This window comes from Halictus rubicundus, chromosome 11 (assembly GCF_050948215.1).
Source record: "Halictus rubicundus isolate RS-2024b chromosome 11, iyHalRubi1_principal, whole genome shotgun sequence".
Taxonomy (NCBI): domain Eukaryota; kingdom Metazoa; phylum Arthropoda; class Insecta; order Hymenoptera; family Halictidae; genus Halictus; species Halictus rubicundus.
Genome location: NC_135159.1, coordinates 11,374,516 through 11,390,770, shown reverse-complemented (window position 1 = coordinate 11,390,770; position 16,255 = coordinate 11,374,516). Strand labels below are relative to the sequence as shown.

Sequence of the window (16,255 nt, the reverse complement as noted above, 5' to 3'; positions counted from 1 at the left end):
TTCAGATATCCGTTCGTCTGTAAAAACAATCAATTAAGACCGCGTAACAATGAAATATAATGCATACCCGAGCGCACTTTAGAAAGTCGTGCCAAGTGCGGTGGGCATGACAGACAAAAAAATCCCGTTGACCGCGTTTCGTTTGCAAAAGTGTACACTTTTGATCTTGTTTCTTGTCAAACCAACCGTTGCACCCGATGCAGCGATTAATGAACAGCCGGATATAACGAAACTGGATTCCCCCGTAACGAAATATATATCTGCAAAAGTACCAAATATACCGAATAGAGATAACGTAAAGTGTTCAGTGCTGTGTAGCCGTGGTCGTCAAGCGCAGGACTACAAATCTAGACGCCCGAGTTCAAATCCTGTGACCCGCTTTAACATTTTTTCATAAAGTTCTGAATTCATATAGTAAAGTACGTGTATTCTATATAGAATATGTTATGTCTCTGCTAAATATACTTGCAAATATATGCAGGAAAAACGCTTACCGTAAACATATAAAAGTGATCTATAAACATATAGAGCAGGTAATGTTATAAATATAGTAATGTGGACATACACACACGGATTCTACTGACACAGAGAGATTCTCTGAGCACGTTAACGCCAGCAGGATTTATAAATCTTAATTAACGCTTTAAGTACCTATGAATTATAGATAGCAGAGAAAATGAAATGTATTACAGATTGTTACTCATCCATATGCGCATGCGATCGTAGCGTGTTATTACAATTATAGAAGGAGATCATAACTGTAAATTGCATAACAGGAGAAGAGGGATATTTCGATTTGATAACCTCGGTGTTTACATTCTTTCTAATACACTTGTTGATTTTCAGATCAGGTTCTGATAATGCCATAGTCTCGCGAATGAAAACCCTCCCGCAGGGACGACGCGTTTCTTGCGGCGTGGTGTTCGTAGGCGAGTAAAAGTGTTCCACGAAAACGCGTTTCATTGAACATCGCATCCGCGGGCTCCGGTGCAATTCGTGTCCACCGGTCAGAGAAGAAAAAGGACACGCACACGAGATTGCGATGCGAAGCGGTGAAAGGCAAGATGAAAGTAAGGAGTGTAATGCCGAATGGCCTGGGCGGGACTATTTATTGACTATTCGACTATAAACCGTGCGAGGCGAAGCACGTCGTCCGAGGAAATTGCATTCACCCGCATCACCGCATGTACTTGCATAAATCTTCGAGCGATGAGATTAACTGAACTAGCCGCTGTTCTCTAAGGATCGCGGTTTCTAAGACTTGCGATTTTGAAAGGCTACTGTTTCTCATACTTCTGGACTTTTTTCTGGGAAAGTAGAATACCCAGTAAAAACAATCTGCTCTTGATTTGCTAGGCATTTGCCACCAAAATTTGTCTACAAATTGCGACCCGAAACTTACCGTCTATGAATTACAATTTAGGGTAGGTCTGATGATACATTTTACTGTTCTCGTGATAACTTTCTCGACGATTTTCATAAATTGTCGGAGGTGTAATAAATGGATTTGTTAAATGTTTTTTATGTACATTCAGGGATGCAGCGTGTGAACATTTACGTGATCGCATTGTTGACAGTATTAAATAATGGCGCCATAATCGCGTGCATTGTGTCCCCGCATAAATGATGCATGGTTTTGCACAGTCGCCGGCACGAGACAACGGAACAGCGTGTTTTCCGTTTCTTTAATACCTCGGATGCCTGTATGTCTGTCGCGAGCGGGTACCGGGCTATTAATTGCAATAATAGCCGACGCGAGAAGAAAGGAAAATCATAGAACCATCGAGAACGCGCACGTCCCGTCAATGTCACTTTCTCGACCTTCCATTCGATCATCCTTGGTCAAGCTACTCCCCATAAGTTTCTTCCTTATAGGAAAGAGCCTTTCGATCGAGAAAAACGCCTTTCAACCGAGACAATTTTCCGGACGCACACATCAAATTCTTTTACCAAATATATTTTATTCGCGAATAAAAGTTATGTGCTAAAATGGATGTACTCCGTTGATGAACAAGTTTGCTGTTGTTGAATGTCTTTCTTATATTGATAAATAAAATTGATAAAGTATAGTGGCCTTCACTTATTGATTAATAAAATTGATACAGTAGAATAGACTCGTTTTATTGATAAGTAAAATTGATATACTGGAATCCCTTTCTTATAGTGATAAATAAAATTGATAAAGTATAGTGGCCTTCACTTATTGATTAATAAAATTGATACAGTAGAACAGACTCGTTTTATTGATAAATAAAATTGATATACTGGAATCCCTTTCTTATGTTGATAAATAAAAGACTAGACTAGATCAGGATGTATTTCTTATATTGATAAATAAAATTGATAAAGTATAGTGGCCTTCACTTATTGATTAATAAAATTGATACAGTAGAACAGACTCGTTTTATTGATAAATAAAGTTGATATACTGGAATCCCTTTCTTATATTGATCAATAAAATTGATAAAGTATAGTGGCCTTCACTTATTGATTAATAAAATTGATACAGTAGAACAGACTCGTTTTGTTGATAAGTAAAATTGATATACTGGAATCCCTTTCTTATATTGATAAATAAAATTGATAAAGTATAGTGGCCTTCACTTATTGATTAATAAAATTGATACAGTAGAACAGACTCGTTTTATTGATAAATAAAATTGATATACTGGAATCCCTTTCTTATGTTGATAAATAAAAGACTAGACTAGACCAAGGTGTCTTTCTTATATTGATAAATAAAATTGATATAGTATAATGAATTCCTTTTACGAATATACAAAAATTGATACAGTAGAATGGATTGCTTTTACTGGTAAATAAAATCGACATAGTAGAATGAATTCCTTCTAGAATATTTAATAAAGTTGATATAGTAGAATGGCTTTTCTTTTATTTCTTGTATTGATCAATAAGTAGACACGGACACGTTTCATTGCTAAATAAAATTGATGTGAAAGAAAGTACTCAAAGTTGCTATATCAGAAGCGGATGTGTATCCGAATGGTGTCGATAAATAGGAGTGATAGAGCGAAATGTAAATAATCTAATGGTTTCGGAAAAATTCGAGCGTACTGTCCCCGTTTCGCAGTCGCCGATTCGTTTTGTTCCCGGAGCGTGTTTCCGTTGGAATTTGTCTCTGCACGGTCCGGTGTCCCTTGCTTTCTTCAACGGCGGAGATCCAGTGTGTCGCGTTCAGCCGCTCCGAGGATCGTGTAGATCGCGGATCGGATCGGATCGGATCGGATCGGATCGGATCGTATCGGATGCTGTCCGAGGGATCTTTAAAGGCGATCGTAGCTCTCTTCGGACTCCTTTGATGCGTGGGGATAACTGGAGCTACCAGTTAAGTCAAGTGTATCGCGCCGGGACGAAGTAGTACACTGTTTCTTTCCGGAGTGCGTGCATCGACGTTCCAGAGGATTGGCAACCGCACAACAGAGAATAGAGGCGAACATCCTGGACTAGGAGGGCAGGAACTACTGTTCACCGACTCGTTAATCATGAAACTTTACTTGGTATGTCTCCCATAAAATGCCTCTTTTTCCTTCTTCACCAGTTTTAGTTTATTCCGTTTTTTTTTTTAATTTTAATTCTGTTCCATTTTGTTCAATCTCCATCTAACCGAATCTGTTGAAATTGTATTTTACAGAATCATTACATGCTTCTTGATCATTTGTGGCATAGTATTTCACCATTTCCATTTTTTAATACGTGGAATATGAAAATGTGTTCAGTTCGAGGAAAAGCTTCTGATGTCCGAATGAAATTTTTAATCCACTGCTTTCTCGTTTAATTTAGTCGTCCGGCGTGTTCCATTTTGTTAAATTCTGAAAAGGTGTTTGAGAAGATTATGCTGACGGAAATGAGCTTTCTCCAGGCTTTGGTTTTTTTTTATATTTATATTGATGCCTTTTTGCGTTAATTCCAGAAAATTAATTTAAGTGGAAAAGTTAAATTGATTTTAGCTTTGTCTTTCTTTCTTATTTGCGTGTATTTTATTTCTAAATCGCAGTTGCAGTACAAATTGCTGCAATTATAAGTGAATTTGCATTAGCATCCATATTAACAAATGTATGTAGATATCCATCCACATTTGCATCAATATCCAATATTAACAATTCGCGCAAATTGTTTGATGTTTTATTCATCCACGGACACAATTCCCCACTGACAATGAGAAAGGAAGACACGATGCTCTGTTTAGAACATCGCGTTTAATTAATCGTTACGCTGCAACCAACCAACTGTAAATCGTAGATGCAGTTATTATAATCGGCCGAGCGGTTCCTCAACACCGGGAAGCAACGAATTAACTATAATAAACAGCAATGCATTAAATCACGCAATTTCTGCTTAAAATCAATCGCGAATTTAATTGAAAAAAATTGTAGAGCAAAAACTATGTTATTTGTCGATAATACAAAATTGAAGGTCACCAAAAATTGAAAATGAAAATGAAGAAAAATGAAGAAAATAATTTTCATCGATCCTTCATTGAATCGAGGAAAAATTGTTGAGCAAAAATTATTTTTGCGATTTTGCATTCGTCAATTTCCTGTTACAAATGGGTAAATGATTGTTGTTCTTTTTTTTTTGTAACAGGTGGCCACGGCTGTGTGGATAGCAACCGTGACAGCAACATTGGAGTCCGATTCCCGTGGAAACTGGAGCAACGAAAAGGTAAATGTAGAAAACTCCTCTGCCGGCTGAATACCTGCGCGATTCGTGAATTTTCTCAGGGGTTTCATTTTCCCAGCACCCGGTCCAATCGGCCATTAAGATCAGCCATTTACATAACCGAGGATCCTAACATAGCTCGCCAGTTTGCTCGTGCATTCATCAAATTTTCTTAGATAATCTCGGAAACTCTAACAATTTCCTGCATTAATAAACAACATATCTTTAAACATTCCTACAAAATTATGACCGGCAGAAAATTGCATGCTTGTTGTGCTGTGGTATGCTAATCATGCACACTTTCGAATATCATTTGCATGGTGATTAACACACAAAAACATACAGCAAGCTAGCTTTAAACAATTTCGTAAATGAAAAAGTTGAATTCATTTTTTTGAAACATTTCTTAAGATTTATTTATTATTAAATTATTGCAGATATCATCGTTTGAGTATCATTTACTAATTTATCGTAAAATTTTTATAATTATTTTCGTTCGAATATTACCTACCAATTTACTATTCAAGTTTTACAATCGTTTTCTTTTGAATATTTGCGCATTTTTTGCTAAATTTTCTGGTCTAAAACGATGGAGCGTTTCTTCCGTCATTCGTTGAAAACGAAGAAAGTATTTTGAGGAAGCAACGTCCGCCATTAGCGCCCCCAAGTCATTACTCAAGAATGACTCGCCGTAAGGAAATGATTACGCGCCAGTAGGAAAAGAAATTTATTTATGGACATGTCCGCTGGATCGTTGACACTGTTAGATAAAACGGCAGAAGCCAACTTTCAGGGTTGCGGAAGAAAACACCGCTTACAAGTTCCTCAATAATCGTTATTGAAATTCCTAATAACATTTATTATTAGAAACTTACACAATTATTAACCGGATCTTACGTTCCCAATCGTTCTTCTAATACCTCCAATCAAATGCTTCTAGCGATTAGAATCTTCATTTCAGTACTTTCCATTGCTGCTACATAGGAATTTAAATTTGAATTCGAATAGTCGAGCGAAATCTGTTTTTCGTGGCGTGACAAGCCTGTAGACCGCGGCGCCAAATTTGAACTCACAGATTTCTAACTTTCAAAATAAACAGAAAAATGTCTGAGAAATTTCCTGGCAATTACAATCGTCATTTATAGGACTTTACATTGTCACTGCGCAGATATTTCAATTTAAATTCAAATACTCAAGCAACATTTGTTTTTCGTGAGGTGACAAGCCTGTAGACCGCGGCGCCAAATTTGAATTCGCAGATTTCTGCTTACATCTCTGTCTCTTAAATTGAATCGTAAAAAGTCTGAGAAAATCAATCTGCATTCAAAAACCGTTTAAAAACAGGTTTGAACATTTACTTCGGCAAGGAAAATGTACATTATTTCACAAGAAAGAATCTACAGAACCGATGTAGCAATGTTCGGTGAATGTTAACTTTAGTTACACGAGGTTATAGTAGTCATACTTTTATTGAAACAGGAGATACGAAGATGTTTTTATTTTGACGGGGGAAACGGTACAGTTCGTCGAGCATTATGCATTGCTATTCTCGTGTCTTCCTGCGAGTACCCTAACCTAGCACACGAATAAACGGACTCTCACGTCGAGATAGAACGGCAGCCGTGTTTGGGCGGTTGGCGGAGAGCGGAAGTTACTTTCGACAGAGGACGAGCGAAATAAGTAATGCAGAACAAGTTTCGTTCGCCTTACGTAAAACGGGAGAACCTTTCACGCATAACCCCCGGACCGATAGACACCGGGCAAGAGACATCCTTAACCTTCGGGCATAGAAATCTTTAACCTCGATCTACTTGCGGGCGTCGTTCAAGTGCCACTTCGTGTATAGGCGCGACCAACACCCGCCGAGAACCCTATCTGCCATGCAGTTTCTAACAAGATTCTCTGGCCGATCATGTTACAGTTCCTTTGAACTACCTGGAAACCCATAGATTATCCCTGCAAAGCCCTGCAAAGCCCTCAGAGAATTTTGGAACAGATTGTATACTGTTTAAAATATTCTTGTTGACAATATTTGATGGGAAAGTATGTAGAATGATAGATTGGGGCAATCGGATCAGCAGAAGGGACTCTTTTCCTTTGAGCTGATCCGTGTACATAGATTGAGGCTCAGCGAAGCCTGAAACGTCCTACCAATGAACAAGGTTGACGTTTAACAAAACCTACATCCTTCAAACAAAGAAGATTATGGCTTAGTAAAGTCTAGATCTATTTCCAGGTGAAGATTGAAGCTTAGCGAAGCATAGAAATTTTTCCAAATAAGGCTTGAAGCTCAGCGAAGCCTAGAATTCTTCCTAGATGCAAATTTAGATTTAGCGAAGCATAAAACTTATTCCAAATGAAGATTGAATCTTAGAGAAGGCTAGAACTTTTTCAAAATGAAAACTGAAGCTTAGTAAAGGGAGGAACTTTTTCCAAATGAAGATTGAATCTTAGAGAAGGCTAGAACTTTTTCAAAATGAAAACTGAAGCTTAGTAAAGGGAGGAACTTTTTCCAAATGAAGATTGAAGCTTAGCAAAGCCTAGAACATTTCCCAAAAGAAGAATTTTGAGGCTTAGCACATTTTACATGTTCCAAATAATGAAGACTGTGGCTTACCAAAATCTAGAAGTATTTCTAGGTGAAGATTGAACCTTAGCGAAGCATAGAAATTTTTCCAAATAAAGATTGAAGCTTAGCGAAGGGTAGAACTGTTTCCAAGTGAAGATTGAGGCATAGCAAAGTGTAGAACATCTTCCAAATGCCTGCATGAACTATTCGACAAAGGGATAATGTAATTTATACAATTGGACCACTCCTCGCAGTGGTGCCTATACCCACTCTACACCAAATTGGAGACGCAGATGAAAACCTGAGATACTGTACTATCACGTGTACAGTCCCAAACGATCCAGAGTGTAATTCTACGCTACAGGACAAAGAAATTACATGGAACGCGCGGAATGATAGTTCAGCGGTGCTCGACGAGGATACTCCAACCATTTCATAAGCCAAGGATAATGACAAACTAGCTCGAGCAAACGGTTCCGAGTAGAAGCACAAGGGGAAAGTGCGAGGCAGACTTTGTTAGACGGGCTTGTCGGAAGAGAATGAGCGGCAGTGAAATGACCTAGGCTGCATGCGAAGGTTAAGGACGACTTTCACCTAAAACTTGCGGATGAAGGTTGGCCTGAAGGCCGGCCGGTCATTCGACGCGTACAAAAATTTTCACTCTCTCTCCCTCTCATCTTGACATCTCTCAAGTTTATCATCTCTCTCCTTTTCATCTTCATATCTGTTCTCTCAACTTTATGGGAGGAGAAGGAATTGATAAAGTTGGGGAGAGATGATAAAGACGGGAGGTCTCCTAGAACGGGAATTCCCCGACTGTACTGTTGATATTAGGGGCATGCATATTCCGAAGTAATTCGACTTTCTCTTTGAATACAATTTCTGTAGGTCACTTGCAGCTGCTGCAGCTTCACGTGAAATGCAATCGCCTGTAATTAGGGTCTCGCAGAACCCTGGACCGTTACAAGATCCCACGGACTTCCAGTGCGTAGCAAGAACTGTTAATTAGGAGTTCTATCGGTTACAGCGAAAACTGCAGAATCTTCTCTAATCACCGGTTACCGGGAAATAACTGTCGACATTTTTCTGTTTGCATATGGCTTTCCTCCTTGCCTGTCCTATTTTCTGGAACCAAGAGAAGACTGCGATTACGGTGGTAACACGTGAAGAGTATGCTATTTGCACTTTAACAGTCCACTGTCATGCAATTTTAAGTCAGCCTTGTACAAATTCGAAAAGAAGTGTAACAGTTGGTAGGGTTGAAAATTTCAATGATTCAGAAAAATTCTGTTATTGTGTGTAAATAAATGAGGGTTGGAGTAAATGTTGGCAAATGTTAATTTGGATCCTTGAAAATACGCGGCACTGGAGGTTGCAAATAAATTTGTAGATGTTTCTAACGTTTCGAATGACTAGAAGTGTAAATTGTTAAATGGCACTTCGGAGGCGCTAAAGAACCGTGTAAACTTTTTCCGGTACGAAAATTTCCTCTAACAAAAACTGCGAATACTTTCTCCGTACACTTTCGGATGAAAGCCTCTCCCAGAGTTGACCCACCTACTCTAAAAAAAAAAAGTTCCGCAAAAATGATCTCGCTCTCTTCCTTTCTCTTTCCGCAAAAGTGAACCACCTGTGTGTTTACGTTTCATTTACTCCACTTTTTCTTTCTCCGAAAATGTCATAAACATTCTCCGGCGATCAAGATAAACAGCGTTCACAACTAAACGACAAAAGTGCATTTTTAATCCGACGTTTCGAGAAAGGTGTGACAAATTAAAAATGGGATTTTAATGTCCCCCCACTTTTTTTTTCCCTCGTCGTAAAACGGAGAAAGTTCTTCGTCTGCAGCGCGTCTGAAAATTATCCTGCCAGCGAAAGGATTGTCTTGCGTGTGTTACTTCATAGTAATCGCGGCTGTTGTGACTTTGTCAAATAAACGTAATGTCAGCCGCCATAATTGTTTTATCTCAATTCAATTCCTCGGACAATCCGGGAGCAATATTTTCTCCACCGCGAATATTGTTAAAAAAGAAATAGAGAACAGGTGAGGAGATTTGAGACTCGTTTCGGTAAACAGACCTTTTGGGGAGAGAAACAGCAAGAGCTCCCAGAATTCATTGGCAAGTTTCACCGGTTGCGGAGATCAGGTTTCCGATCATTTCTGTGGCTGAACTCCCGAGACTAAAATGGCAGAATCTATTGAGAAACACGGGGTGCCCCGTGACTGGCATTAGAACTGACTACTAATTATATGAATTACTATGAATTCTACGTGACAAGATCTATCGAAAACGTGGAATAAACTTATCTCGTCCGAGCCTTCCTTTTCGAGAAAAGAAAATTATTTATAAATATGTAATTAAACATTTGCAATGTTAACAAAATTTGTACCAGCGTGTTCAGGAGAGTCTACAGAATCATCTCGCGCAAGCAACATTCATCTATTTTTACATAGTTGAAGCACAAAAAATTGTTAAAGTGGAAAACCCGATTTTCTCGAGAGCAGGGTGAGAAACGTAATTATCCAGGTAATAGAGTTAGGAGAAAAATCAAAATTCGTTAGGATAGTATGGGAAACAGTTCTGTGCACCATCTAGGTCACCCAGACGACGATGGAGTGTCACAGAAGCGAAGAAATGGCGTAAATTGATCTTTTAACCGCTCGAAAGGATCTAAGAGGCTTGGGGAGAAGGGGTGTTCGCCGTTAGAAGCAGATCACGGGGCTCGGTTCCGAGCGAATTGGACTCTCCGGACCCGGTCCCGAACGGTTTGCTTTTATCGCGACTTTGAACTCGCGCGCACGACTCTCACTGGTTTTTCTTTTGCGCGCGTCGCTGCAAGAATGCGGCGCGCATCTTTTCCCGTTTCTCCTTTCTTCTCGCTCGGACGCCATGGGAGAAAGGGAGACCGCCGGTGGTACCGTAAAGTCCACCTTTCTCTCATCTCGGCTCACCGGTTATTTTCAGCCTCCTGCCAGCTACTCCACTTTAGCAAAATTCGCCGGACGGCCAGGATAGAACGCGACTTTTCTCTTCGCGCCGCGGCCGACCGGTTGCCAGCACCGCAGGCGCCATTTCTGGGCCATCGGTTCTGGTTACCGATCGTTTCCTATCGTTCTCGTCCGTTTTCTTTATCCCCCGAACAAACACCGCACGAAAACTCGAAAGAACAGGCGAAAAGATGCCGAAAAATCGACGCTTCCTCCAAAAAAAAATCATTATTCACGCCATAACTTGAGAACGTCACGTCTCCTCGAAATGGGCCATATACCACTCGAAAGGGCATACAATATACTACTAATGACGAGGTTTTAGTTAAAATCAAACGATCTTTTCATAGAGAAATAGCAATTTTTTCAAACTCAAATACACACGAGGCGACATAAAACACGAGACAAGTTGTATAAAAAACGAACGAAGTGTATATATTTATATATCGTTGGAAAGCTTGATTTTTTTGTGATTTTCTGGTGGAAGTCGTTTGTCGATATCTGTTCTTGTTCGTCGGTTACAGCCATTTATAGATTTCCCAAAACGCGAACCAAGATCCGTTCCCGCTCTTGATCCGGGGGATCGATTGAAAATTTTTTAGGTACAATCAATGTAATACCCACAGGGCTATTAATGTTCGACGTTTAAAGAAATTCGGTGGTAGTTGATTCTCCTGCAACGCACTTTCACTGTTCACCGAGATCTCTTTTGTTGCAGACAGTTTCAGAGCACAGATTCGAGAAAACTATAGGCAACCAAGCGAAAGAGGAGACAAAGAGACCGATCGGAGGTCATTATATACTCAACGGGAATCAGAATGAGGGAACCCAGAACTCTTCTCAGCAGAGCAACCCCGAAGAGGCAACAATAGCGACAGTGAAGTTCATTCCGGCGACTGATAACAATTATGGGAAGGTTGGTGTTAAGATGGAGAGTGAAATTTCAATAATGCAAACTGATCGATCACTTTTCAAACGGAGCAACTGCGATTTCCGGTGCTTTCCCTTCCTGATTGCTGGAAAGCAACTCACTTTCGACGCAACGAACGCTGAATAATCATATCTGCGCGCTCACGAGGGCACTTAGGGTACTAGGAAGCTCGGGAAATTATGAAACCTTGTTGGAAATCACAGCAATTCATATCCAACGCAAACCCATGTCTCCCCTGTAACATAGCATGATTTTGGGGGGGATGTAGTCACCCCTTGGAGAGGTTGAGAATTTTTAAAATTTTCTATTTTTACAAAATTCGATCTTTGAAATTGAAATTTGCTACTTTAGAATAATTTATTGCGGTATATCTTTATGATTTCCGTATAGTTTTTAAGTGAAATTGTTTCATAATTTTCTGAATTTCCTGGCTCGTCGGCCAGCAGCCAGTTTTTCTAGGAGTGTGCGATTCGTTGCGTCATATAACGCGAATTCCACATATGTATCCCCATCGACGATGACCCTTCGAACACGCTTTCACTCGATCTTCGCATAAAAGGATACGTCTCCTCGTCTTCGGAACGGATTATTAGGCTGACGTTCACGTTTGCTCAAACCATTTTGCAGACGCTGTTCCTCGAATAGGCGATACCCTAATTGATACAAAATCCCGATTGTAACCTCCTTCCAGGCATCTGCTGATGTTCCAGCTAGATTGGAACGTTCGGAATAACAGTTTTAATTACGACTTGATTAGAAATTCGATTATGCCTCTTGATTAAGGGCTTCGTAGATTCGCGATAAGGTAGAGTGACTACGTTACCGACAGAAAATGGTTTTACGTGCCTCAAACCGTCCGCGAAGACCATCCCTCTGAACGGTACGCCACTATAGTGGTGTGTCCGTGGCAGAGATGAGCAAATAAAAGATAACCGAAATAGGTTTAAACATTTGTTTCAATAACATAGAGGACATGAGAGTGCTCGCGCTCGGGGTTTTAGTGTCCCCACTTTTCCTGTGTCATCTTTTTAGCCTGGAACAGAACCTGCATCATCTTTTTATCCTGGAACAGAACCTGCATCAACTTTTTAGCCTGGACGTGATAATACAGGTTCTGATCCAGGCTAAAAATACGATGCAAGTTCTGGTCCAGGCTAAAAAGATGATGCAGGTTCTGGTCCAGGCTAAAAATTAGACTAGGGGCAGCACTATGATGCACTTTGATTGACTTAGGATTTACAGTCCTGAAGCAGATGGATTCCTAACTCCTCCATTTAATTGCAGAATGAAACCCAGGGCGACAGTCAACAACGACACTCTAAGCAACTGGTCCAGCCATACCTCCTACCTGTAGAAGAAAAACCACCTGAGGAAACCAGTCCGAACGAGTCAGAGGCTGCTCCAAGACCAGCGAGAACTAGTCAGAACGTGCCCAACGAGACAGTCATCGTAGAGTACTTCCCGTCGCAGGAGATTATACTCCAAGAGTCTAGCACAACGACGAAACTCCCCGGTAACAATGAGAACAGCTACAACGACTTAGGCTATTCCATTCCTGAGGAACAAATCGATGTAGAGTCGGTTGGAGACTTTGGTCAAAGAGTTCGTGCACCAATCTTGAGACAGAGGAGCAACAGCTTTGCTCGCCTGAAGTCTAGACAGCCTGTCGCCAATGCGTCCTCGCCCGAGGAGCACAGAAAGCACAGCAGAAAGCACCCCAGACCCCTCGTCTCGAAGAAACTGAACGTCTCAGAGAACACTCTTAGCACGTACCCGGAAGATCCGGTATTATTCTCATCGGAGCCGCCGAAAGCTCTGAAGCAGAAGGACATCGAGGAGGACAATTTTAAAAATGACTTTCACAAAAGCAATACAATTCTAAGCCTGCCTTGGACAAGCGAGGAACCGTCCCAGTCCAGCAACAGGGAGCAGAAATTGAGAAGGCAACAAGAGCTGTACAACAGCGGCTCGACCAAGGACAGTACCGCTTCAACCGGGATAGTGTCGCTGGGGAAATTTTCTGGGCCAATTGTGGTGCCGGACTTGCCTCGTCAGAAGAAATACTCTTCCACGACGATCGATTACTTAGGGAACAACGAGTTGCCCAAATCAACTCCGTCACCGGAGTCGACGAAAGTGAAGGGGCCAGACACGGGATACCTGGCAGCGTCGCCAGCCATTTTGAACCCTCTCCAGGTTGGCGTTGCTTTGATGAACGCCGGGCAAGACCTGCGCTCGCTCAACGGCGACAAAGAGTTTCAACGCGAGGCCCAGCCCTCGCAACTTGCCGCTCCCAATTCGGATGGTGCTATCCAAAACGAGTCTACGGACGGTGGTGTCGATCCCCAGGATCAGTTGTCCCAACAGGAACAGATCTCCGAAGTGTTGGCGTCGAACGGTCCCACGCACTCGGTGGAGATTCAGAAGTCTGTGGAGATATACCACACAGCACCGGTGCACGAGATACACTATCCCATGGAGTATGTTCCAAATAATGAACAGCCTCTGATGAAGCAGGACTACAGAAAGTCGCCGAAGGGTAGGAGACCTGGCCAGGTGAGTATCTACAAGAGCAACGAGATCATCGACGAGACAGTTCCCTCCAGCAACCTCGATCGAGGTCGTCACGACTACAATGAAAACGACGTTGTACACTCCGGCGGCATTGGTCAGCTGGATCAAGCGCTTCGGCCTGACAAGCTGAATTTCGGAGCCAGGGATCAGTTGGACAGCAAGATAGCGGTCACGCAGCAGCCTTCAAGGTTGGTGGAGGTGCTGCCAAACCTGGTGAACGTAGAAAGCGCACAGGGTACTCAGGAAGTGCCTCAGATCCTGGTGAACAAGCCCGCCAGCGATCCGCAAACGGATCAGCAGCTGAGGCTGTTGGTGGCCGCGCCTCAGCCGTACCAGGTGGAGAAAATGATCGAGAAGCAAATAACGATCGCGCAACCTTTCCCCGTGCACGTGCCGGTCGACCGAATAGTGGAAAAGCAGATTCGCATTCCTTACCCGGTGCACGTGGAGAAAGTGATCGAGAAGAAGGTGCCGATCGCGATCCAGAGGGTGCTCATTCCATTCCCGGTCCACTTCAGGGTGCCGCAACCGGTTCCGATTCCGGTGGAGAAGGTCGTGGAGAAGCCTATACCAGTGCCTGTTCCAGTGGAAAAGGTCGTGGAGAAGCCGGTGGTGCACGTCGCAAGGCCGTACCCCATAGATGCAGCGAAGTTCGTTAAATCGGTGGCGATCCCGATCTACAACGTTCAGAACGACGGGAATTACCAGCAATTGATCAGACAGCAGCCCTTCCAAACGCTACCCTCGTATGGGCCCGCGAACGAGGATCAAGGTTATTATAATAATTCCACGCAACTCTACGGTCTTGGTTACGCCCTGAACCGGCCCCTGGCCAGGCAACCCGTGGTACACACGCTACCAAAGAAGTTTGGATCGTATGGATCGCAACAGTATTCCCATTCGTACTCGATCGGAGGCAATGGTGGCAATACCGTGACTTATGGGAGGGTCGAGAAGGATAAGATCCTTGACGAATACGTGGGTCCTGTACCGAGAAAAGTACCCATTGGTATCCAATCCAAGTCCATACAGTACACTTCGGATATCCAAGCAACCTTGAGGAGAACCAGGCAGGACGGAGTGATTGGGAATACTGGCAGCTTTAGGCAGTCCAAGATGGAGTATGGTTTCAAGCCGCCTATGGTACCGTCTGTTCAATACGACGAGCAGACTGCTACCAAAGTGGAGTAGAGATTGTAGAAAGTTCTGCGAAGAAATTATTTATTGCGGTATGACTGAAAAATTTGGAAAAAAGGGTGCGGGTTTCTAACGCCCTACAACCTTCCCCTTTTAGTCGCCTCTTACGACAAGCAGGGGATACTGTTGGTGAATTCTGTTCCCCACCAACTGGGAGGGAAAGGTTGGTTTGTTATAATTTTCTAAATTATTCCTCTGACGCGGTCACCCATCTTTCCACGGTACGCGAGCGATCGTTGTTTGACTTGCAGTAAAGTAAGCGCAACGCGTTTAATCTCACTTCCCACGCTGTAGATCTAACCTGCTTCAAAAAGTGAATTTCTATATTCTTAACGTAAGGATATACGAACAAATGAAAGTATTATATTTATTATGTATCGAAGAAATTAATGTTCATTGAATAAGTTCATACTCGCGGTTGTGCTGAATTAATTGTACGATTTAGGCGTTGAAGACTGATAGGCATAATGATATGAAAGAACGAAGAAAAAGATATCGAATTTTATGCTAGTGCTGTACATTGGAATTGAAAATGTTTTTGCAATTCTATACGTAGGGTAACTGAAAAGCTTTTTGATGCCATCGCATTGAATAAATGTAAATTAAGTTTGTAAAGAATATGTAAAAATATATCGTTAAAGGTCCCTTGAAATTGACATTGATATAAATATAATTATGAAAGATAGTTGTTTTTTCTCGAATGTATCGACATACATATGAACGAACGTATTACATTGTAAGTTTTGTACTTTAATCTTTGATAGATTAAGATCCAGTTTCTGTAAATGTCATCGTTGATTAAAGTCTTTTTTATACTGTAAAAATGGTGGTCGAACTTACTGTTGTCCTCTTCCTCCTGCAAATGGAAGGAAAGTGCGTGGTTAAACTTCAGTTTATTCTTGGACGGTACCTGTTTAATAGTCGAACAATAATTAACAATCATCATCTCGCCGGCTCGATAAAAAAATACAGAAAATACTGATACAATTAAAAAATAAAATTAGGACACTCCGGAGCCCCGCCCAGGATAAAATCATCACCGAGGATGCTGAGGCGCAATAATTTACCCATACGCTCGTACATACATATACAATATACATACGTGTATGTATATACACATATATATTTTTAAAATTGATATATATTTTTTAAAAATTTATATATATATATTTATATTTCTTTATTTATATATATATATATATATATATATATATATAACTTTATGTATAATCTGTAAAGGTGAGTCAGTGCCGCTCATTCTCTTGGAAAGATCTATGTACAACGCTCATGTTACATTATTATAGTTAAAAAGAAA

General features: G+C 41.3%; 1 protein-coding gene across 2 annotated transcripts; it reads left to right on the top strand.

Annotated features, from left to right (window-relative positions):
* Positions 1 to 3,391: 3,391 nt before the first annotated feature.
* On the top strand, positions 3,392 to 15,086 carry LOC143358889 (uncharacterized). 2 transcript variants are annotated; one of them, XM_076796406.1, is made up of 4 exons: positions 3,392 to 3,518; positions 4,606 to 4,683; positions 10,957 to 11,154; positions 12,454 to 15,086. In XM_076796406.1, the coding sequence occupies exons 1-4, from the start codon at positions 3,504 to 3,506 to the stop codon at positions 14,932 to 14,934; spliced, it is 2,772 nt and encodes a 923-aa protein (XP_076652521.1). In that variant the 5' UTR covers positions 3,392 to 3,503; the 3' UTR covers positions 14,935 to 15,086. The 2 variants fall into 2 exon arrangements, with proteins under 2 accessions (XP_076652521.1, XP_076652522.1); XM_076796407.1 differs by lacking the exon at positions 10,957 to 11,154.
* Positions 15,087 to 16,255: the final 1,169 nt, after the last annotated feature.

What these genes read in the sequence shown, in the direction of transcription:
- LOC143358889 (XM_076796406.1), top strand. An exon ending in GAAACTGGAGCAACGAAAAG is followed by an intron (nt 4,684 to 10,956) that starts GTAAATGTAGAA and finishes CTTTTGTTGCAG; the next exon opens with ACAGTTTCAGAGCACAGATT. An exon ending in CTGATAACAATTATGGGAAG is followed by an intron (nt 11,155 to 12,453) that starts GTTGGTGTTAAG and finishes ATTTAATTGCAG; the next exon opens with AATGAAACCCAGGGCGACAG.